Genomic DNA, 23,041 nt, shown 5'->3' with positions numbered 1-23,041 from the left:
AATTTCATACACAATATCTAACTTCAAACGTGAAGATGTGTTAAAATAAAGTCAAAATACTCTTTAAATAATTAAAAAAAATTATAAACCTCTTTTTATTGGCTTAAAACAAGCCTTTTAACTTCAATTAACAAATGGTAATCTAGGGAAAATTTCATTTTGAATTATTAACTTCAATCTGGTCCTAACACATTTCATTGTCGAATATTAATGTGTTAGGGCCAATGACTAATTCAAAAGCTGTACTACTAAAGATACAGAAGAGTAGTGATTGTTTGTAGCTAAAAATATGAGAATCTTATATGTAAAGTGGTCAAACATCAGTTCCTAGAGAAGCCATATGGGAGACAACACTAGCCATCATAAAGATAGTTCTAGCTTAATTTCGATAAACTTTCTGCAATCAGCACGAATCATCCTATGTTGTTCTACTCCCTTGTCATTGTACTAACAACTTCACGTGATCTGCTAATTAGCCCTTGCAATTATTAATTAATGATATATTTGACTTATATGTATTAATTTTTATGCAATAATTTCTCTGAAAAAATTGAGGTATTTGTAGATTTATTTCGTATGCAAATGTTGTAATAATTTATGAACAGTGCATTTGGGCCCCTTCCTACGTTGACATGTGCAGTGTGCACATGCTTACTAGTTTGGTTGTGTTTGTTTTTGGGCCACGTTTGGAGACTCACAGAGAAGACACCTGCACTACTGCATTATCAATTATCATCATTGTCTTCTTCTTCGTATATTAATTTTTTCTAAAAAAATAAACAATTTTATTCAAATATAAAATTAAAATATAAGTACATTAAAAAAAAAAAAATCTTATGCTTATAATTAATCAAAATTACTTATTAATTTTTTTATTTTTCAATATCATTTTTATTCATTATAAAATTAATGTTTTCACCAAATATCTCTACAAATGTAACTACCAGACTAAATTAAAAGTTAAGAATTGTCTGAATTTAAAAATCGTTTTTTATTTTAAATTATAAAATCATTATATTATTTTTATTCTATTTTTATTTTCAAATATTTGTACAAGAAATAGTAAAAATAAAAAAAATCTTATACAAATGTTTAAAATATAAAATAGAATAAAAATAAAATAAAAATCTTACGATTAAAAAAATGAAAACAATTTTTTTTTTTTCAAAATCAAACAACACTTTTCTGTTCAAACTTATTTTAATTATTACAAACAAAGAATATATGTAGATTTTTAAGTGTATGATATAGAATTAGATTTTGAAAATTATAAGAGAAGATGACAAAAATGCAAGGAACAATTGTTGTACCAACCTGAAAGCATAATATGACTATATATATATATATACAGAATTTTTTTATACTAATGTAAATATAAAAAATTTTATATTTAATTTAAAATTTAATTTAATTTAAATACAATTAATTATAATTTATTATTTTACTATCTATTAAATTTAAGTTAAATAAAAAATTTAAAGTATAAGAATTTTTAAACTTACAGTATTTTTTTCATATATATATATATATATATTTGGCTTTCTTGCGATCGTACATAGTCTATGATTTCTCCCGTGAAAAACATTTCCCAATTCTATCATATAAGTGAGAATGAGACAGGCCCAGAGATTTATCTAATCTTCTTTGCATGTGATGTCAATTATATTATTATTTTTTAATGTTCAACAAATGACTAATGATTGAGAAATTTAACTATACGATAAAATTCATTAAAAAAATACTTTATGACTTGTAATTAAATTACATTACACTGTAAATTATTCAGATATCAAGTTTCTACAATCGCAGAAAAAAGTTTATTATGAAAAAAACAGTTAAAAGTAAAGCTTTGTTACTTGTACTAATTTTTTGATTTATATATATTTATTTTTAATAAAAATATTTATGATTTAAATAAAAAAAGGATATCATGTGATTTTTCTTTTATTTTTTTAATATTTATGTTGTTTAAATGGTTTTATTTTTAGTTAAAATTTTATCAATTAATATTTTTAATATAGTTATAAATCTTTTAATTGATTAATAATGCCAAAATATTTATTAAACACAAAGAAATTTTGTACCGGTAAGCATGGTAAATATAGTTGCATGATTTTCACAATGGTTACACACTTCTAATGTGAATTCTAAACATACAAAAATTGGAGGAAAAAAAAAAAATAGAAGTGAGATTAGATTGTAACGAGTCCCTTACATTGTTTTTTAAATCAAAACTTCATTTGTTCATGAAATAATTATTCTCTGTACATTGCATTGGGTATAAAATTAATTATTTGATTCTTTACTATTTTTGTATGACAGGTCTATTAATGCAAAAAAAAAAATGTAAAAAATTGTGACAAATAATGTGAAAAAAAAAGAATGAATAAAAAGTAAATATAAAAATTTAAAATCTTATTCAAAATTATGATCACGTGTCAAACAAGCATGATCAATTGTGAGCTTAATTTAGTTCTTTCCATAAGTCATCAATGTCTTATTATAAAATTACAAGTAGTCACTCATTTTATATTGAATGAATGATAAAGAAAATAGACAAGTAAATAATTTTATTTACATAAATAGTAAAGTAAGTGAATAAAATAATAATAAAATTGATAGCAAAAACATAATTTGACTTTAACGAATAATAATTCTTGAAGTTCTCTTTAGTTTATCGCATAAATCTATAAGTTTTTTTCAATTAAGCCAGAAAAGATAAAATAATATTTTTAGCAATGTTAATTAGATAAAATAATTTTTTTTCAATATATATATATATATATATATTATTTGAAATAAGTCATTCTTGAGTAAGATTTTAAGTTCATCACATCCATTTTTTTTTAAATTGTGAGATATTAATAATAATTTTATTACAATAAAAAATAAAAACAATATTACATATGTGTATATTAATAAGAGAACCTTCATCACTTGTGGAAAATTATATATATCGGAAAAGAAGTGGTCCCTTATAAATAATTTATTATTAATCATTAATGTCCTTAGATTTGTCCAAGAGTGTACTGCATTGTTGATCTGTTTGGAAATTGGACGACTGTGTAAGGAAAATAAAACCAGAAAAGTCGGTATCAGCAGGCCCATTTCTTTTCGGCCTTTCCCTATTATACTTTCCAATTTAATTATTCGATTCAGTCCTCAATTTTTTTTCATTCAGTTTAATATTAATTATTGTTTAAAGTTTTCTATATAGGTTTATAAATTATTAATTATTTTTTAAAATGATAATTTTTTTAAAATATATTAAAACATCTAAACAAAATTATTTTAACTGTCAAACACTTGAATCAACCGTCAATAAATTGATTTATCTTAATTTCTAATCTTAAAATAATGAATAGACTTCCTTTAATCTGATCAAAACTGTGGATATTTGTTAATGTAAATAGTTTATGTTTATTTAGTTTTATAAAAGAAGTTTGACTTGGAAAAATAATATATTTGAAAATATGAGAACGACAAGTTATAAATCTAAAAAAATATGGAAATATGTCTTTTACTTTTGTATTTCTCTATTTATTATTATTACCACTGAATGATAAAGACACAGATTGAGATCTTGAGATCACGATAGTGGTCTGTAACTGGTAAGAAGGAATTTAAAATTTACTAAGTACAAATAATAATAAAAAAACTCTAAATTTAACTTTATTTTAAACTTAAAATCCTCCAATAAAACGTAAAATGCAAACAGTAAATAGTTAAATACTACTCTCTTTCTATACTTTAATAATTCTATTTATTTTTATTGTATATTTTATAGAAAATGATAAACAAATGAGATATTGGTTAACATAGTAAATGAACAAATATATAGAAATTAAGTAATATTTAAAAAAAATTTTAAAAAAAATTTATGAAAAAATTTAAATGTCAAAGAAAAAATGAAGTAATAAAAATAATGTAAATATTTTTATTAAAATCATAAATTATTGTTGATATATTTTATTGTAATCAAAACATTGATATATTTTTTTCATGGACAGTAACTCCCCCAAATAAACCAAGTACTTGAAAAGAAATATTTATTAAATCTTGATGTTACTAAAATATTTATTATAATACATTGTCATTGTATTTTTACTAACATTAAAAATTTAAATAAATAATATGTTATGAAATGAAGAATAAAAACTAAAATCACTTATAACAGTTCGTATATACAGCACCTTTATTTGCGGCTGTGAAAACTGACGATTGGGTGAGTATCAACGGTATAAGTGACGGAATATCGAACTCTTGCAAGAATATTCAAAATGATTTGAATTTTAACAAATGGTGATTACACGAGTGATGCTATATATATAAATATGTATTAGTGTTGCTTTTGACAATCTCAGCGTGTGTTTTATTGCATGGTTCACGACCTTTCTTGAAGATTGATTCATGGACGGGAATTCGGGTTCGGATCCAACGCGGCCACTTCTGGCCAAGCATGATCCGATCTCTGCTGAAAGCGGTAGCCGGAGAGGTCGACTCAGTCGCCGGAACTCGGTTAACTCGCTCAGAGCCTCCTTCCTGTCCAAGCTTCCCAGTAAGGTCCGTTCTGGCCTTGACTCTGAGTCTTCCGACATTGATCTCGCTTCCTCCACCGCCTTAAGCAAAGGTATCTCTCTCTCTCTCTCTCCACACACACGTGCACACACACATAGATGATTGTTCAGAAAGTATTTGATTAATTTGGATAAGAATTTGCGTTGTGCGTTATCATGTTCATAAAGTTTGTGTTATATATATCGTTCTATAATATGGAAGTTTCAATCGGTAACAGAGGAATAATTAAGAGAAATTGTATGTGTATAACATTTTGTACAACAGAGAGATAGGAAGAAAATAAAAGAGAGAGCGTGTTCTAGAAAAGTAAATTATGAATGATATAATCGGTGTTCTTGAATCACAGATTTGTTATAAAAATTTCTTTGAATATATTAGGTGTTTGAATGTTTATAGGGGAGAAAGAATACTATGAAAGGCAGTTCGCTACTCTAAAATCGTTTGAGGAAGTGGACTCAGTGGTGTCATCTGATTACATTGTTGAGGAAGACCACGAGGAACAGGCGCAACAAGAGAGGGCAATGAAGATTTCCAATTATGCAAATATAGCTTTGTTGATATTAAAGGTTATATTCCGTTTCATGTTTCTACAGCATAGACGAAATGCCAATTTTAATAGGAAAACAGCTCTACAACTATATATAGTATTGTATCTAAGATTTATCCTATAATATATATATAACCTATGGTCATAATAGTATTCACTTGAAACTAGTGAGATTTCAGATGAAGCAGTTGTTGACAAATGATTGTTTGAGCTTATTTAACTATTAATTTGCTTCTTTCGTGGTGGTTGTTTTTTGTACTGAATGATAATCGTTCTGTGAAAATAACAATATGCACACCCATATCTAGATTTATGCTACAGTTAGGAGTGGATCAATAGCTATTGCGGCATCGACTTTGGATTCTCTGCTTGATCTCATGGCTGGGGGCATACTTTGGTTCACTCACCTCGCAATGAAGAACATAAATATCTACAAATACCCAATTGGAAAGCTGAGGGTGCAGCCAGTGGGCATAATTATCTTTGCTGCCATCATGGCAACACTTGGTGAGTCAAACTGACTTAAACATTCCTAGCTTCTACACTGTCTATTTGGTTGTTACTCATATGCTTATATAAAGCATTTCGGGAGGTGTATGCTAAGAAATCTGTTTCATTTAAATTAAATTTATATACTTTTTTAGTTAGAAGATGTTTTCAATTTGGATGTACATCTGCACTTTATGCTTATGCTTAACGAAAACCAATCCAAAGGAGTCAAATATCTTTACTATCACTCTTGTCTATAGAATCTGACTGGTTGAAGCTTCTATTATGTCTTCCATAAACTTAAAAGGGCATATCATTTTGTAAACAAATATTGAACATAGTCTGAGAAAGAATGCTGCAGGTGCCACCTCTGTATCTCTCTGAGTTTCTTATACTTGGCATAACTTGTCTTTTGCCTCAAAAAATTGACAACATAGATAGCTTTTTGTCATGATAGAATAAGAGAACTTTAACTTAATTTTGTTAATGAAGTGATGGATTAAAGTGAAATTTGATATATTGAATTATACGTTCAGATGTTAATGGTTAGAATCCTTTTGCTTCTGAAATCACATATTTTGGTAGTTTACAGTTTTCACGAATTTGTTCTCTTAGAATCACTAAAAAGTATTAGTACATTAGCATGCAAGAAAACATGACAATTAATCCATTTTGCTACAGGTTTTCAAGTATTAATCACGGCCGTAGAACAACTAATACAAAACACTCCAGCTGAAAAGATGACTACTGAACAACTAATATGGTTGTACTCTATTATGATATTTGCGACCGTGGTGAAGCTTATGCTCTGGCTTTACTGTAGAAGCTCAGGAAACAAGATTGTTCGTGCCTATGCAGATGTAAGGGTTCTCACTTCTGATCTTTGCTTAATAAATCAAGTTAAAATACAATTAAACCGTCTCAGAAATGCCAACCTGTAGGATCACCACTTTGATGTTGTAACAAACGTGGTTGGATTAGTTGCTGCTGTTCTTGGTGATAAATTTTACTGGTGGATTGATCCGGTTGGAGCTATTTTGCTTGCAATTTATACTATCACAAATTGGTCTCGCACTGTCATGGAAAATGCAGGTATATCCTTATAGGAATTCCAAATAGAAAAAAGTTTCAGTAAGGATACATGCCCAAGAGAGAAAACTATGAATGAGCATTGGTACAAAATAGCAATATCTAGTGTTTCTGTTGGCAAATGGATCGATAAATCAAGGGTTTCTAGGAAGCACGAGTCATAATGTCACATCAATATTAAAACGTAGATTTGTTTTTTTTCACCTCTTGCTCTCACTGCTTTCATCAGTTCTCTTAAATGCTGGTATCAGCCAAAAGCAAAATAGTTTCTAAAACTTCACTAGCACGAAGGAGCTCTGTTTTTCGGTCAACCGTGAAAGTTTTTATACACTGTTGTTCTTTGTCAGTTTAATTTCACTATACCAGCTGAATTATACACTTTTTTCATTTAACTATATTAAAATTGGTGCAATACTATTCGCCAAAACTGGTGTCTAAATTCAAGTTCACTGTATTATACCTAATTTGAATGGAGGCGAAAGTTAAGGGTAGTTGCTTCCATAGGAAGTTCAGCTCCATTGAGTGTCATGACAACAACCCTTCCCCCCCCCCCCCTCTCCGCAAACCCATCCCCCCTAAAACCAAAAAAAAGGACACCTCTGTTGTTTGTAAACAAAGTTGTATATTAACTTGACTCTGGAGAACTTCCTATGCAGTTTCACTAGTGGGACAATCAGCACCTCCTGAAGTTTTGCAGAAGCTGACATATCTTGTTATAAGGCACCCACAAATTAAGCGCATTGACACTGTCCGCGCATACACATTTGGCGTTCTATATTTTGTGGAGGTATGTTGATATTATACAAACCAATTTATAGAAGCACTAGCAACAAACTAACCCTGTTCGCCAAAAAAAAAATATTAATCCTAATTTTTAATTTGACATTCTCTATTAGTGACGAACAAATACTTACTAGAGCATATCCCTAATGTTTTCCTCTTTTAGTATTTAACGTGAGAGAAGTTATTGTCTAGCTTATTTTCGCAATAGCATTCACACTGAGGAATGCATGGCAGTCATGGTATTGGTTACTGTATTGATGAAATGCCTCTAAGTCGGCTCTATTTTATCTTACAAATTACTTGCAAGTGTTATTCTCCACAAAGATAATATCATAATATCCTACGTCTCATCATTTGGATTTGATTTGGAACAGGTTGACATTGAACTGCCAGAAGATTTACCCTTAAAAGTAGCACACGCCATAGGAGAGACCCTACAGATAAAGCTTGAGAAACTTCCAGAAGTTGAGCGAGCATTCGTTCATTTAGACTTTGAATGCGATCACAAACCAGAGCACTCAGTTGTCAGCAAACTGCCCAACAATCAAACTTAAGCACAATTTTTAAGGTCCAGGTATAAGATATGCAAACTTCTGTAATTGAGCCTTTACGTTATTCATGAAGAGTAAATGTGTAAAAGAGCAGGATCCAGTTGTAGCATATATGAAAGTTTATTGTAGGCAAACTTCTAATCTATTTTAAACCAAGCACGCTGTCTGAGTAGTTCTATCAGCAAATTACACAATTTTCAAGGTCATTCAAAGTTCATCAGTTATAGAATTCACTTTGAAACCACACAAAGACACGATGAATAACCTCTAGGCTTAATTACATTTTTTATTCTTACAGTTTCTGTTTATATTTTGGTCTCTACTAGTTTCTGTTTTACAAATTAAGTTTATCCATCTTTTAAAATCAAATAAATGTAGTCCCGTTGTCAAATTTTTTTTCTACTTACAACTCTCAAAATCTTCTTTTATTATTATTCAAATAAGTTGGAATTCATGATAGATTTGATATATAAAATAATTTTAGAAGTTAAAAATTTAGTAAACTTTCAGATAAAATTTGGTTTCAAGAAACAGGAAATTGTGAGATTTTTTATTTTAGATTAAATTTGTTATTTTAGTGAGTTTGGAGCAAGGAAAAGATTTCAAATGATATATAAATTTAATTTATGAAAATTTGAAATTGAAAATGAGAATTAAAGATATTTAAGTCAAACGACAATGATAGAGAATTAATTGCCACATAAAAAAATTTCTCTATTACAATTCTTTCTTTCTTTGGTAGAGCCCTGTTTATAATTCTAATCAAGAAGAATGATTTTTCTCTCTTATACAATATATCTTTTGATGATAAGAACGGAATGTGTGTAAACTAGGTCCCTGTAAGTATACTGACCGCTGCACCTACCCTTCGGAACTAACAAAGTTGATTGTTTCAATTGTGATTTAAATGTAACAAAATTCATTCAAGACATTTTGTTGCTTTTTGTCCACCTGAACTGGCAGATGCCATTTTAGTTTGATCAACACATTGAACTGCAGACTACTCTTCACCAGTAATTATATTCTTCAATTAAACTGTCGTGTAGTTAAAAGTTGTACAAATTGAAATTAAAAAAAAAATCTTGAACGGAGATTATTTTCCGCTATATTTTTTATTGGTCGAAATTTTTTAGCCCCCAAAAGACATAAGGTGCGGGGACCTGGTTTAGTATGTGGGCATCTTGTTTTTTCCGAAATAATACATTTGGTTTTACATTTCGAAACGCCCAGGTTAACAGACGACCAAAAAAACTAAAATAGAAAACAATGTACACAATAAAATAACATATTTATTTATAATACTGTTTCAACTCTAACGGAATAATGAAAATAAAATACAACAAATTTGCATATTTCACGACTGTTAGATACAAAATTCATATACTGATACAGCTTTATAGTTACAGTTCAGACTGTAATAACAGGAGATGAAGAAACATATTTTCCTACTGCTTAGTGCTAAATGGCCTAAGCACTAGCCGGTAAAAACGCTCTTCCGGGTTCACGATTTGCCAAAGGACCATGACACCCAAGCACCTGAAAATGACAGAAAGTTAGTCAATCCACTGATCCAAAATACACTCAAGATTACATTGCGTGCATTCTTTCCAAAACCATTGTCTAAAGACAAACCTTGGCATTGACCCCATCCGCCACAATTCTGTTCTCAGACTTCAACTTCAGATACTCGCTTCTGCTCAACTTAGTAAATCCCCTAAAAATTGGAACACAATTCTTAAAGTCACAAGACCTTACTACTAGTAAATTTCGGTGCAACTTGAGCTTTTTTTAATTTAAAATTACAAGATCTAATATAACAATGATGATAAAATCACATAAAGGAAAAAAAAAACCAAGTAAAAAAGCATTGTAAAAATTTTATAAACAACTTATAACTTTCATAAATTTTTAAAAAATTAACAATTTTTTAAAATTCTTTTATCAGCATTTAACTATTTTTTATTATTTATTAAATAATTATTTTATTTACTTTAATAAATTATAAAATCAAACGTATGACACAGTTTAATATATATAAAAAAAAATTGAATGACAGCTTAATGAAATTATGCAAACAAATGCAGTAAAACTTACCACTTTCTGCTAACAATGATCTTTTGGCGACCGGGGAACTTGAATTTGGCGCGTCGAAGAGCCTCCTGAGCATGATGCGCGTTACTATCCTTACACCGAACCGACAGAAGCACTTGACCGATATTCACCCTCGCACACGTCCCTTGAGGTTTCCCAAACGCGCCTCTCATCCCCGTCTGGAGCCTATCCGCCCCGGCGCACGATAGCATCTTGTTGATGCGCAGCACGTGAAAGGGGTGCACCCTCACGCGGAGGTGAAACGAGTCCTTTCCGGCGAACTTCGCCATGTACTTATTACACGCGATACGCGCCGCCTCAAGCGCCTCACTCGACACGTTCTCCTTCTCCCACGACACAAGGTGCACGCAGAACGGAAACTCATCCACCCCTTTCTTCTTCATTCCCACGTCGTATATCCGAATCTTCGGATCCGGAACTCCCCGGCAGAACCGCGACTTCGGGTATGGTTTGTTCTTTATTTGCCGGTAACACCTCGCCGGTCCTAATCATCACAACCTTCACCGTCAACAGAATTCTAACAGAAATAAAACAAACAAACTACTTCTAACAGAACTAGCAACAGAAATATAAAGAGTTTAACTATGAGAGAGGTATGTTGCTGCTTACTTCTTCCCATGTTGTTAGTTTTGAGGAGATAGAGCTCTTCAAAATGTAGGAAATGGAAAGGAAAGAAGGTAGTGCTCCTTTTATAGGCTTCGGATGCACGCGGTTAGTGTGCGTATGAGCGTGCGTCATGTTTTGAGAGTGGGTCCCACGTGGACTTTTGGACTACGGCCCATTGTCGGCCCAGAATATTCGAGAATGGGTTACCTTGTTGGACCTGATTCTTTACGGCCATAACCGCCATTATCTTTTCTTTTCAAAATTTTAAGCTTCTTCATTGACCAAAATAAAAATAATAATAATAATTCCTGATTGAATAGAGTTTCCCACGCTTCTATCTACCACACTGCAACTAGCAATATTGTTTTGTTTCTTTCTTTCTTTCTTTTACTTTAATGTTTACTTAACTAGATGTTTTGTTTAGAAAATTTTAATTATGAATATATGTCATGATTTGAGTTTTTTTATTTTTTTGAATTTTGAGCATTTATATATGGTATAAAAATTTAATTAGAATATATGAAAATTTTCAATAGCAATCACTCTGCTGTGCGTTATCTTCCTATAGCATTTTTGGCTTTAACAGCTATATGTTGCTATTCAAGATTGACAATTATGTTGTGAATCTGTTTCTTAAAGTGCAGTTTTTTGTTCCATTTTTGAAAAAATAGTACCGCTTTCATATATATTTAATGGTTAAAACATATACTAGGTGCATCTTATAGTCATCCATAATGTAAAGCTTAAAAAACTTTTACATATGCCAATTACTAAATGCTCTGTATCATAAACTTAAACAATTTAAATTATTATTTTCGTAATTTATATGAAAACATAAATCTTAACTCTCGCCGAATTATTTTAAAAACTGTGATAGATTTGAATTTAGCTGAACGTCATATTATTATAGGAAAAAAAAAAGTTAATTTAGTAAAGGTTATTTATTTTAAAATAAAGTAACTGAGAGTTTAATAACCATAGTGTGTAAGATAGATGCCATCATAACTTTCATATTGTTACAAAATTTGCTCTACTTCAAATATCTGAATAAGCTACATCAAACGGAATTAAAGTTCCCAGTACTTAACTATCACTACACAAACCACTCCAAAGCTTAAATGATGCACAAAATCGACATGTTATTTACCAGCCACTGTTCTATTAGTCTATGATATTGTACAACGAAGAGAATACGTAAAGAGTAAAGATGAAAAATAGTACTATTTGGTCTCATTATCAATTCACAGGGTAATGACTACTTCATTTGATTGACCATAATTACAGAAGCTAATCATTTCCAACATTGGTGGTTCTATCTTGGCTTGATGCTTGGTATTACACCACTAACAAGATCACTACCTGACACATCTCCTGATACAAAAGGAGTCTTCATAGCAGATGATGAAGATGGTGTACTGTGAATGTCTATTTTGCCAGAACCAGAATCACTTGTCAAAGATTCAGCCCTCTTGGTATCAGATTCCGGCATAGTAGACCATATGGTTTCAAGTTCTCTAACCACTTCTGCCATTTTTGGCCGTGCATCCGGCTCATCTTCACAACATTTCAAGGCCAAAGCCAAAAATTTCTCCACATGCTCAGATGGATAGGACCCCATACGTCCATCAATAATTGAAAATATCACACCAGATTGGTATGCAACATTAACCTGAAAAAGATTCAGAAAAGCATCAGTGTTATGTCAAGTACTCTTATTATTTGATATCTTAAGATATGAGAAATGATTGAAGGAATATTATTTGCATGACAAAAGGATACACATGGAAATTGTCTAATTTGATTCAAACCTATGATATTGTCAAATACTCAAGAACTGTTTAAAGAAAAATATAATCTGAGGCCGAAGAAAAGATAAGGCATTTTTTTGCTACAATATACAAAAGAAATTACGTAAGTTAAAATTTCCTGTTAATCAAAGTTTGATCCAATCACACTTGATAGGGAATGGGGAGAGAAAATAAGTCCCATGATTAGCAAATACCTCTCTAACAATATTTTTGCCGTGTGAGATAGGTTGCATCCCAGTCAAAAGTTCCAGAAATACAACACCAAGACTATAAACATCACTCTTATCAGTCAACTTGTGAGTTAAGAAGTACTCTGGATCAAGGTAACCCTGCACATGCAAAACAGTGAAAAAAAATAGATAAAAACTCATTGAACAAATAAAATCAACCTCCCAAAACCCATGCACACTTCGAACTGGCAACAAGTGTTGGAATATCAGGGTTGAGAGCCTTGTTATATTAGTGGCATTACAAAGTTGGCTAATATTAGTAGCAATATACTAGTACTTGACTCAGATTAGTAATACAAAAATAAAATTGCTAAACTTGTACTTAATATACCCCTGCACAATTTTAGCAAAACCAAATATGAAAGGCTTACCGGGGTCCCCTTTACCACTGTAGACACATGACCAGGCACAATTCCTTCAATATCAGGAACTGGAGCAAGCCGTGAAAGTCCAAAATCAGCCACTTTTGCAGAGAACTTAGAATCCAATAATATGTTGCTGGCCTTGACATCTCGGTGAAATATTGGAGGATCCGCTTCTGTGTGTAGATACATAAGACCTTTAGCTGCCCCTAGTGCCATCTTCAATCTCATGGCAAAACTTAGAGGTGCTTTTGCTGTAACTGTGGTAAAACATTAAGCACACATTTAAGAGAAACAACATAGAAAGGCACTTAGGCACATAACTGCTGTAAAACAAATTATTTGATTATCATTGAGCTTCAATTGGAGCCAGATAGAGCAAAGGAAATTTACACAGCATCTGTTGTTACAAAGTCATCAGGAAAACGCAATGGAAACCAAAATTTTAATAGATGATTTCAGCAGATTAGAAAATAAGAAAATAAAATATACCAGAAAGGTGATCCCTTAGTGTGCCATTTGACATAAATTCATAAACCAGCATCTGCAAGCATGAAGCAACAACTCAGATGGAAGAAAATAGAATAAAAAGGAGATTATAATACCAAAATATTTTGAGAGGACAATAAGAAAAAAGAACATGGAATTTGACAACACAATCTCCCTACTTTAGAAGCTTAAGAAAACCCTTGTTTCAAGAATGACTTTATAATTATAAAAACACAAATTCAAGAACAACTGGACATGTTTTGCAACTGAGTATAACTTCTTTCGTTTTATTTAAAGTCATCCTGGTCAAGTTGTTAATGTGTGTACATCCTAATTTTGGTAGGAATTATATCCTTCTGGAGTTAAAAGGTGATAACAAGCAATGGGTTTCGTCGATCGCAGAGCTTCCAAAAATGACTTGAAGAGTCCAAGATAATCATTGAAATTACTAAAATAAAATCTAGCAAGTGTTAAATTTTCAGATATAAATTACCTGTTCACCTTCCTCATCACAGTATCCAAGCAGAGACACAAGATTGCGATGATGTAGCCTTGATAATAATGATATCTCTGTAAGAAACTCCTTCTCACCTTGTAGGGATCCCTCTTGTGCACGTTTAATGGCAACAACTGTGCCATCAGAAAGAATACCTTTGTAAACCTTTCCATAGCCCCCTTGTCCAACTTGAGAAGAGCTGCTGAAATTGTTTGTAGCGGTGGACAATTCTCCATAAGTAAAGGCTCTTACACCATCAATTTTTATTGAGATCTTAGATGCTGCGGGTAAATACAAGTATATGTTAATAGATTTTATTAATAAAGTCATTCATCATAACCAATCAAATACGGCTTGTAACAGTAAATTCATAGTACCACACATTTTTTAAATTACAAACATACCAAGTTCAAAACAGAAAGAAAAAGTGGATCGAATTTCACCCTGAAAATCTGTCTGATAGAAAAACCTTGAAAAGTTTTTAATTTCCCAGCTAGTGTGTACTATATCTACAGAGCCTCTAGATTAATATCTGAACTGCAGTTAAATTGTTCTTACATTTTGACATAAAAAACAAGTATAGGAAATGCTGTGGAGTTTGCAACTAGTTATAAAATATTGCGTTCACACAAGGAGAAGGGGATAAAAATGGATGTGTAGCAACATGTAACTCCCCAAATACATAAGCATCTTTAACGTTACAAAGAGTTAACCAGCTACATCAATGTGACTTCTAATATTGCTGTCTGGAGGTAAACCTCTTTTTGATTCTCCAAGTTGTTTTTCAACCTTGATTGAATAAAATTTCTCCTAACATAAAAAACAAAGGGAAAAAGCCAAACGACATTTATCAACAAATGCAATAATAGGCTTTAATAGGAGACTTAACATGGATTTTACAATTCTTTCAAGGAATAAATTTACAAAGGCAAGTCGGCAACTTGCTGACAGTAACAGTCCCAAAGCTTAAAATGAAAACATTAAAACAACTTTAGATTATGTTAAAAGATAATTAAATTTCAAGTATGGTTCAGTCGTAAATAAAACACTACCATTCATCAAGAATTGTGTAAAAGACAAAGAATTTGAGAATAATTAAAGAGAAAAACAGCAATACACTTGCTGATTCATTATACGAAACTCACCATGACGTCGTTTGGAAATTGCACGATAATCTCTCAATCTTATTCTTACTATAAGAATAGTAGCAATTGCAGATAATGCCACAGCACAAGCTATTGAGCCTATGATTATGCCAACCAGTGCACCAGTACTTATCCGTGATTTTGAAGAGGAACCAATCACTACAACAATAATGAGCAGTATGAGGACAATCATACAAAGTTAGCAAATATGATATTCAGTAAATGGATAAGCATGCCACATATTGTCCAGCAGCATGTTCATTGATGTGCTCAAGTGACATTAACTTTCTAATCTTAACTAGCTGTTTGATGTTTCACTTGACTGCAACACATAAAGTATGCTCTTGGACTGAACACTGCATCTGGATCATGCAATTCTCTGTGAACTGTCATATTATAGTTGCTTTATTTTTGCTAAAGGGTCTCTACAAGCATTAGGATGAGCAAATCAGGTTATCTATTGAAGAATAATCAAATCAGGTTATTTATTGAAGAATAATCAAATCGATGTCAACTCACCCAAAATATCGCAAATGGACATAAGTTTAGAAATAGAACAGTCATGTATCAATTTCCAAGAAAGCTAAAACAAAAGCTTTAATCATTTATTCAAACTTTGACATGTGACACATGCATATGGAGAGGGACCTAACTTGTTTGCAGGAAGGAAGAAAATTAACATGTGCTAAAAACACTATGGGGTGGATCTGATGCCCATTAAGGGACAGCAGAAGCATAACATCATAGTACAAGTAGCAGAGTCACAACACAACTTTTTGTCCTGCTGATTAATAATTTGAAGCGCATAAGTTCTAGACAAAAGAATGAACATTTTACTACAAAACTCTATGTGCTGTGTAATGTTTGTTTTGCACTAAGAAAGGCACAACATTTTGACATTTTTATCATTCTAATATTTATCATTCAATTATTTTCACACTTTACGCTTACTTACAATTTAATATTTATCGCCACAAAGCTACAGTAGCTGAATGGAACATATGTAAGGCTAATCAGGACACAGATGGACTAGGTTTTGATTGTAAGAGTGACAGAAATATTCAATTGGAAAGCATTAAGAAACATAAAAGGCCACTGTGTAAAGGGGAAAAAAGGATGAGGAAGAGAAGAGAACTCAGGGAAGAAGGCTATGGAGGAGAGGAAATTGGGAATTGTCCTTTGGTTCATTAAGTAACAAACTTTTAAAATTTTGTCGTGTTTCATCTTTTGTTTTCTTCTGTACCGTGACAATTTATAGAATCAAACACACCAATTATTTTTGTGCTCTCTAGTCCTTCATGTTTTAAAAATCAAATGCACCTACATGAACAACTAAATCAATAGAGAATTATGAGACCTGACGGCACTTAGTGCATCTGCACTATCTTTGTTTCTTCATTCTCGCATCCTTGATCTTGTATTCCACTTATACAGATCAAGAAATAGAGATTTTTTTGTCAACAGTGTTTTTCTTTCTATAATATTCTGGCCTATGTTCTTCCAGCTAAAGAAAATGTTAGCACAATTTTATTGTTAACAGTATGCATTAAATCCAGATTCCACCAAGCACTATATCAGATCATAAGAAGTTTCTGGAACTTACCATCTGCATAAGGACCCAAAAGATTAAATCCAATCAGTTCATAAGGCCCATACAAATCACTGTCAGCAATTAACCATCCTGTGAACATGCCTGTGAGCCGTAGGAGCTCACTACTATTGAAAGTATGATTACTATTCTGATCAACATATGCAGGAAAAAGCTTCAAGTCCATTCTCAGTCGAGGTCCTGCTTGCCAATAAAAATCATATTCTAGCTGATCGGTAGATATTGCAAGACCATTAGTCAGGTAGTGATCAAAATCGTTCAAATACGGACGAAAGTCTGAAAATCCAGGACTTTTCAGCCGATAACCAACAAGCAATGGGAGCCCACAGAAACAATTCACAGAGTATTCATAAGGAGGAGGGCATGATTGAACTTGACAGGAACTGGAGTTTGTTGAAAATGAGCCATTTATTACACTAGCACCTTCAGATCCACAGAACTGAACCAGGGTTGTATTTGGGCAAATGGGATTCCCACCAAGCCTGAAATACAGGAATTTTCAAATAATAACAAAATTATTTAAAAATGATTGAATATGTGCTAATTCTAATGTTCAATTCTTGATCTTAAGCAAAATAACACTTGTCTTTTGAACATGCATAATAAGGAGAAAAATTATGGAAATCTAATGATTTTAATGCAAACTGCATAATAGCAAATAAGGTTAGAACCGTACCCAACTGTGACATTTGGAGGAAGATCAATACTGCCTAATATGGTTGTAATACTATTATTTTCCAACTTCCTGCAAGATCAGAAACCTATGTTCAGCGAACTAAAATGAAAAACACCCAGGAGTCAAATACTCAGTAGCATTTATTCAGAGGGAAGTACAGATGAATCAACTATATTAACATAGTAAAACTCCCAAAATTGTGGAAATTGTCACTTCAGCTCTTACAAGACAAAATTTTCTCTTCCGTTTAAAGTCTTATTCTGCCAAATGGAGGAAGAAATACTGCCATTCAACGAGTTGTTTGCAAGTGACCTGCCCCATAGAAAATTATTAATAAAGAGCCATTGATTTCACAGCATGATTGATTAAATATGAAATGTAATAGTTAATAACATCTCATTAGTAATTCAATATATGATCTGTAAGTGAGATAAGGTGATCTATAGTAGAACTCTTGTTTGGCTTATAGTATGTAATACAGCTTGGTGTAGAAGAAAAAATGATAAAACAGAAAACAACTTACAACATCTGAAGATTTGGAAGATCAGAAAAGTAGGATGGAATATTTCCAGTAAGTTTGTTATTTGATAAATCACTGCATGTATGCCAAGAGGTCAAAAGCTATCATATTATCATATTTTATAAATCTGCTATGACCAATAAACATATGATGAATATGTTGACATGTGGAATCCAAATAATTAAATGTAAAATCAATCAATGACAGATTAAATGATAGAGATTCTCACATGGTTGTGATATTGCCAGAAAGCTTATTGGGAGGAATCGATTCATTCAACTGGTTGAAACTGAGGTCACTAAAATTTACACAAAAATAACAGTCAGTGAACATAGCTACAAACTTCACTAGACTTTTTCTTTTCTAGACATGTACATCAGAATCTTCACTTTTTTCAGGAACAGCCACATCTCTTAATGCAGATAGCTGAACTTACAGATAAAGAAGTTTTGGTATCGTGCTTAAATCAGGAATTGGTCCTTGCAAGCTGCAATTCCTAAGGCTCCTGATAACACCAACAACTTAATAACAACATTTAGATGATCAACCTTGACATCAAACCCTTCTCTAACCATATTTAATTTTCTGCTTTGGAGAGAAATTTTATTAAGCAAAGGACAAGAGAAGTGAACAGAGTGATAGGGTGCCATCATCCAAATAAAACAAAAGAGAATCATTGGCAATGAGTGTTGTATGATACTCATTTGAAGGAAAGATGAGAAAATATCCTTATTGAGTCAAAATACTTCCATGCAAGACATTAAATTGTGTTCTGCTGAGTGGTCAACTGTCTACACTTCATTTCCACAAGAAATTTAAAAATATTATTTTTTCCCTTTGTTTATATTTCTTGGCCAACATTTCTGTCTAACGTAGTTACGTACAATTGCCTATATGTATAAGAAATAAATCACAAAGGTTTAGAGTATCAACTCAAATTACTTCACACCTAAAAATTAAAATAAAGGCTCTAGCACCTCAGCTGCATTCATTGTACTTGCATAACCTATATAAAGACATGGGAGCACGGAATGCACTTACATTTTCAACAACTTTGACATGTTGGCATAGCTATCTGGAATGCTATTTCCACTGAAGTTATTGTTATCAAGTTGACTGCAAGAACAAGATTAAAAAAACAATTTAAAAATATGATTAAACAACAAGGAATATTTATAAAATGAGTCAACAATTTAAAAGTACATGAAAAAAGGATTAAAAAATTCTCCAATGACAAAAGTAGCAAACTTCCAGTATTGATTTATCAAAACTCTATGATGTGATTTCCAACACTTACCAAAAGATTTGATTTCTCTAAACCAAAGATTGATCAGGAACTAAATCATCAAATGGAAAACCCAGTTTGCAGCTTTTCAAATCAGTAGAATTCTAAATATATAGTCATACAATTGTTGTTGTTTAAATCATAGGGGTTTTAGGTATATAGGGAGGAAAAGAAGAGAATAGATATAATACTCTAAAAGTGATATGAACTTGAATGATGTGTTTTAGATAATATAAGAAGTTTGATTCATTTAATCTCTTTGGCTTATTTTATGATCTGCTCTTATAAGATGTTTATCCAAATTAGCTCTATGTTTTTCATCCAAAAATAAACTATATGTGCATGCATAACATGTTACACAAAGAATAAGAAACCTACATGATAAGTAAGCTTGGCATTTTGGACAGCTCAGGGGGAAGATATCCTGATAAATTGTTGTTGTCAAGAAGACTGCAGGCCAGAGATGCATCTTGTGAATGAGATATAGGCATGATAACTAAGGATTAAAAAGGCACAGATAAATATGTTAGTAGCTCCAATTATGTCAATGATATCCAATTACCAACTTACAGGTGAACAAGCTTTGGTAATCGGGAAAGCTCTGGTGGGATTTGCCCGCTAAGTGAATTATTGTTCATGTGACTGTTCCATTGGGGGAAACAAATTAAACATTATTTTCTATCCAGTTTTTTGGTCATAACAACAAAGGTTGATAAATAAGAGTTCATGTAAAAATAGAAAACATGGTCATTCTTAAACTACATTTTCGTCGTAAAGAACCTTACAAGTGCTTAGTCACATTCAGGTTTGCAAATGATGTAGGTATAGGTCCTGAGATGTGGTTCTGATCTATTTGTATTCTATCCAGGTTTGGAAGATAGCCAAGCTCATCTGGTAGTGAACCCGTTAAATTATTTCCATTCAGGAGCCTGCCAAAAAATATATTTAATGAGAAAGAATGCAGAAAAGATGTTACTCATCATGTTAAAACATCACTCCTTTATTTGTACAACCATTTAGATTTATTTTGGAAACAGTATTTAAATTCAACTTATCAGATACAATTCTGAATTCATGCATGACAAGCATGTTTATGCACCAATATGTCTAAAATGAGTCAGAGTATACCAAGATAATAAAACAACTGACTTATTTAATCATATGCTGACTAACATACATGCCAAAAGGGAAGGCTCAACTTACAAAAGCACCAAAGATTTGATATTGCCAATTTCCTTTGGGATACTCCCACTTATGTTGTTCCACATAATGTTCCTTTAAAATACAAAGAAAAACGTGTATCAGAGGAAGAAGGAAATCACAAGTAGCAAAAGGGTGAAAACACTCAAATGATTGAAACCTACAATACAAGCAAAAATGGCATCTCCCGAATGCTAAAATGAAAATTGTTCATATTTTTTTATCTCAAACTTAAAAGCAATTCTTGTCTTACAATCTTTTCAGATAAGTTAATTTGCCAACATCTGGTGCCAAAGTTCCGGACAAGTTCATTCTCAGTAGTTGCCTACAGCCAAGAAAAACAAACTTAATAAAGGAGTAACAGTGAAAAAGAAACTTCTCAATTTCTCAAACAGAGATTGATAGCACTGCACTAAGTAGTATTGAATTATTCATGTCAGAAATATATGGGAATTGATGAACCAGATTGATCAAGAAATGTAAACTCATTGAAATATGTTGAAAAGATCATCATAAAAAATTGCGCACTTGTGGCCCGCAGCTCCCATCCTGTTTAGGTGATTATACTGATTTATAGTGTACAATGTATAAACTAATAAGAATGTGTTTGACCCTCAAAAACATTTATGAACCTATTTGCAACATAAAAGGAGGGAAAGGAAGAGAGAGAGAGAAATGAATATTACATAAATGTTCAAATGTCATTCATAAAACAGAAATGTCTAGTAGAAAATAGAACTCATACAATTCTTCAACATGTAGATAGCCATCGTCTTGTGTTACATTGAAGCACAAAACCCCTTTCCACCTAGACGTACATGGGTCTCCACGATTCCAATTGCTCAAATTTCCATTAGCATCAATCAAACTATTCTTAATGGCATTCAAAGCTTCAACTGCATGTTAATTCAAATGAAAACATCATATCATCAACAGAACCAACAAAAAACAACATTACACATTATAAGCAACACTTTATAGCTTGTGCCCATTTTTTCTTCTTAATTGTAGGGGACACAAGAATATCGTGTTTGCAAATGTTGTAGTAATTCTACTTTTGATCTCTTACACAATTATACACAAAATATATGTCGTGACATTGCAGAAAGTACTCCACAAGAGAAGAGTTACCACTTCCACAAACACTCATACAGCATTAAAGAGAAGCTATCATGAACCAAGTATCCCAAAAGCTAAGTTGTTTGATGAATTCACATGAATGGCTTTAGCAGTGCATCCCTAAGATGTCCCCTCTAGCAAGGGCCATTTAAGCTTAAAGTGTAGTTTATGTGCAGCACCACCTACCTTGTGCTTAAATTCAACCCTAAACCATTTAGTCCAAGAGGTTCATACCATGTCATGAACCAAGTACTGCACAACTTAAGTAGTTACAATAATGCTTTTGAATATTAAGTACATGCACAATAGAAGCAAAGCAACCATGGAAAACCAAAAAAGGAAGCAAAATATACCTTCAGTGGGGTCAGTGATATTATTCTGTGCAGCAGCAAGTGGCAAATAGCAACAGAACCATAAGATGAAAACAACTTCATGCTTGCAACCCTTTGAAAGATACATCCCAGGAAGCCAAAAATCACCAAAACTCTTAAATATCTCTCATGAACTATGAAGGGTACTTTTCTCTCCCTGGTAACAACAAACCAAGTGAGCAACACCAGCCAACCTATGCATCTAAGTTCAACATCCCAACAGCTATCAAACTAAAGAAGAACACCTGAGACAAGGGAAGCAAATTTGAATCCAAAATGGAAAAAGACTCCAACTTCGAACAAAATATTAAGAACAAAGCAGAAAACAACAGATGGGTGTGACAGCTTAAGTAGGAAGCAAGGGTGAAACAAGCTTGAAGTTGAAAATGAAATAACAAAGGGTGTGAGGGCTGGTGGGAATTGTCACTAAGACCAAGTCGCCACAACAAATGCAGCAGAAAATTTGGGTGGTGATGAAGTTGATGATTGATGAGAGAAGCCATCTCTTTCAAAAGCTGTAGCTTTGAACCAAATGCATTAAAAAAATTGGTGAATTAAAAATAAAGAAGCTCCCAAATGGGGTTGGCGATTTTGACTTTACAATACACGAATGAGACATTCACTAAAACATAAATCAACACCAAAAAGCTTGTAGGAACAACGGCCAACTACCATCGTGTCTTGTGGTACGATGAGAGAGAGAGAGAGAGAGAGAGAGAGAGAGATAATAACTAATAAGGACAACTCTTGTAATTTAGAAATCGGTGTGGACTTTTTTCTTCTTCTTAATTTCATACTCAATTAAAGAAGATTTTTATTTTTTAATCAATTCATTTTATTAATGTTCAAATTTCCAGAATTAACGTCACACGCAATGGAAATTTTGTATATTATCAATAGAATAAAACTTTATCAATCAAACTGAATTTTTATTTTTTTAAACTACAATTTTAAATACATATACTTAATTTCAATG

At 32.0% G+C, this 23,041-nt stretch overlaps 3 protein-coding genes across 5 annotated transcripts; 1 reads left to right on the top strand and 2 right to left on the bottom strand.

The window, feature by feature from the left end:
• The first annotated feature begins 4,320 nt into the window (after positions 1-4,320).
• Positions 4,321-8,227, top strand: LOC113849160 (metal tolerance protein 4-like). Its single transcript, XM_027478852.1, has 7 exons — positions 4,321-4,630; positions 4,975-5,144; positions 5,434-5,632; positions 6,296-6,474; positions 6,556-6,706; positions 7,360-7,490; positions 7,861-8,227. Exons 1-7 carry the CDS (start codon positions 4,411-4,413, stop codon positions 8,038-8,040), a joined length of 1,230 nt encoding a protein of 409 aa, XP_027334653.1. The 5' UTR covers positions 4,321-4,410; the 3' UTR covers positions 8,041-8,227.
• Positions 8,228-8,718: 491 nt separating this feature from the next.
• LOC113849162 (60S ribosomal protein L10-like) lies at positions 8,719-10,805 on the bottom strand. 2 transcript variants are annotated; one of them, XM_027478854.1, is made up of 5 exons: positions 10,759-10,790; positions 10,411-10,633; positions 10,132-10,260; positions 9,670-9,751; positions 9,432-9,573 (listed from the first exon to the last, which is right to left on the bottom strand). In XM_027478854.1, exons 1-5 carry the CDS (start codon positions 10,766-10,768, stop codon positions 9,505-9,507), a joined length of 513 nt encoding a protein of 170 aa, XP_027334655.1. In that variant the 5' UTR covers positions 10,769-10,790; the 3' UTR covers positions 9,432-9,504. The 2 variants fall into 2 exon arrangements, with proteins under 2 accessions (XP_027334654.1, XP_027334655.1); XM_027478853.1 differs by having other exon boundaries at positions 8,719-9,573; positions 10,132-10,633; positions 10,759-10,805.
• A 943-nt stretch (positions 10,806-11,748) lies between these two features.
• LOC113851446 (probable LRR receptor-like serine/threonine-protein kinase At1g06840) lies at positions 11,749-22,727 on the bottom strand. Of its 2 annotated transcripts, XM_027481933.1 has the most exons (21): positions 22,311-22,727; positions 22,048-22,222; positions 21,321-21,471; positions 20,829-20,900; positions 20,579-20,650; positions 20,161-20,304; positions 19,946-20,017; positions 19,754-19,825; positions 19,132-19,206; positions 18,527-18,595; positions 18,320-18,388; positions 18,094-18,165; positions 17,796-17,882; positions 17,571-17,639; positions 16,889-17,376; positions 15,286-15,444; positions 14,138-14,421; positions 13,648-13,699; positions 13,165-13,415; positions 12,758-12,892; positions 11,749-12,424 (listed from the first exon to the last, which is right to left on the bottom strand). In XM_027481933.1, the coding sequence occupies exons 2-21, from the start codon at positions 22,151-22,153 to the stop codon at positions 12,068-12,070; spliced, it is 2,856 nt and encodes a 951-aa protein (XP_027337734.1). In that variant the 5' UTR covers positions 22,154-22,222; positions 22,311-22,727; the 3' UTR covers positions 11,749-12,067. The 2 variants fall into 2 exon arrangements, 1 of the variants encoding a protein (XP_027337734.1); XR_003502210.1 differs by lacking the exon at positions 22,311-22,727 and having other exon boundaries at positions 11,877-12,424; positions 12,758-13,415; positions 18,527-18,586; positions 22,048-22,293.
• Positions 22,728-23,041: the final 314 nt, after the last annotated feature.

This window comes from Abrus precatorius, unplaced genomic scaffold (genome assembly GCF_003935025.1).
Source record: "Abrus precatorius isolate BTA unplaced genomic scaffold, Abrus_2018 Scaffold9, whole genome shotgun sequence".
Taxonomy (NCBI): Eukaryota; Viridiplantae; Streptophyta; class Magnoliopsida; order Fabales; family Fabaceae; genus Abrus; species Abrus precatorius.
The sequence above is the reverse complement of the archived record's forward strand: the minus strand, read 5'-3'. Positions and strand labels throughout refer to the sequence as shown.

Excerpts from the sequence above, each read along its gene's own strand:
- LOC113851446 (XM_027481933.1), bottom strand. The coding sequence starts at position 22,153 with ATGTATCTTTCAAAGGGTTGCAAGCATGAAGTTGTTTTCATCTTATGG. Across the intron at positions 20,901-21,320 it reads TATCTACATGTTGAAGAATT|GCAACTACTGAGAATGAACT; the intron begins GTATGAGTTCTA and ends TCTTGGCTGTAG. Across the intron at positions 20,018-20,160 it reads CTGAATGTGACTAAGCACTT|TCACATGAACAATAATTCAC; the intron begins GTAAGGTTCTTT and ends CCAATGGAACAG.
- LOC113849160 (XM_027478852.1), top strand. The coding sequence starts at position 4,411 with ATGGACGGGAATTCGGGTTCGGATCCAACGCGGCCACTTCTGGCCAAG. Across the intron at positions 4,631-4,974 it reads CTCCACCGCCTTAAGCAAAG|GGGAGAAAGAATACTATGAA; the intron begins GTATCTCTCTCT and ends GAATGTTTATAG. Across the intron at positions 5,633-6,295 it reads TGCCATCATGGCAACACTTG|GTTTTCAAGTATTAATCACG; the intron begins GTGAGTCAAACT and ends ATTTTGCTACAG.
- LOC113849162 (XM_027478853.1), bottom strand. Across the intron at positions 9,752-10,131 it reads ATCATTGTTAGCAGAAAGTG|GGGATTTACTAAGTTGAGCA; the intron begins GTAAGTTTTACT and ends TCCAATTTTTAG. Across the intron at positions 9,574-9,669 it reads CGGATGGGGTCAATGCCAAG|GTGCTTGGGTGTCATGGTCC; the intron begins GTTTGTCTTTAG and ends TGTCATTTTCAG.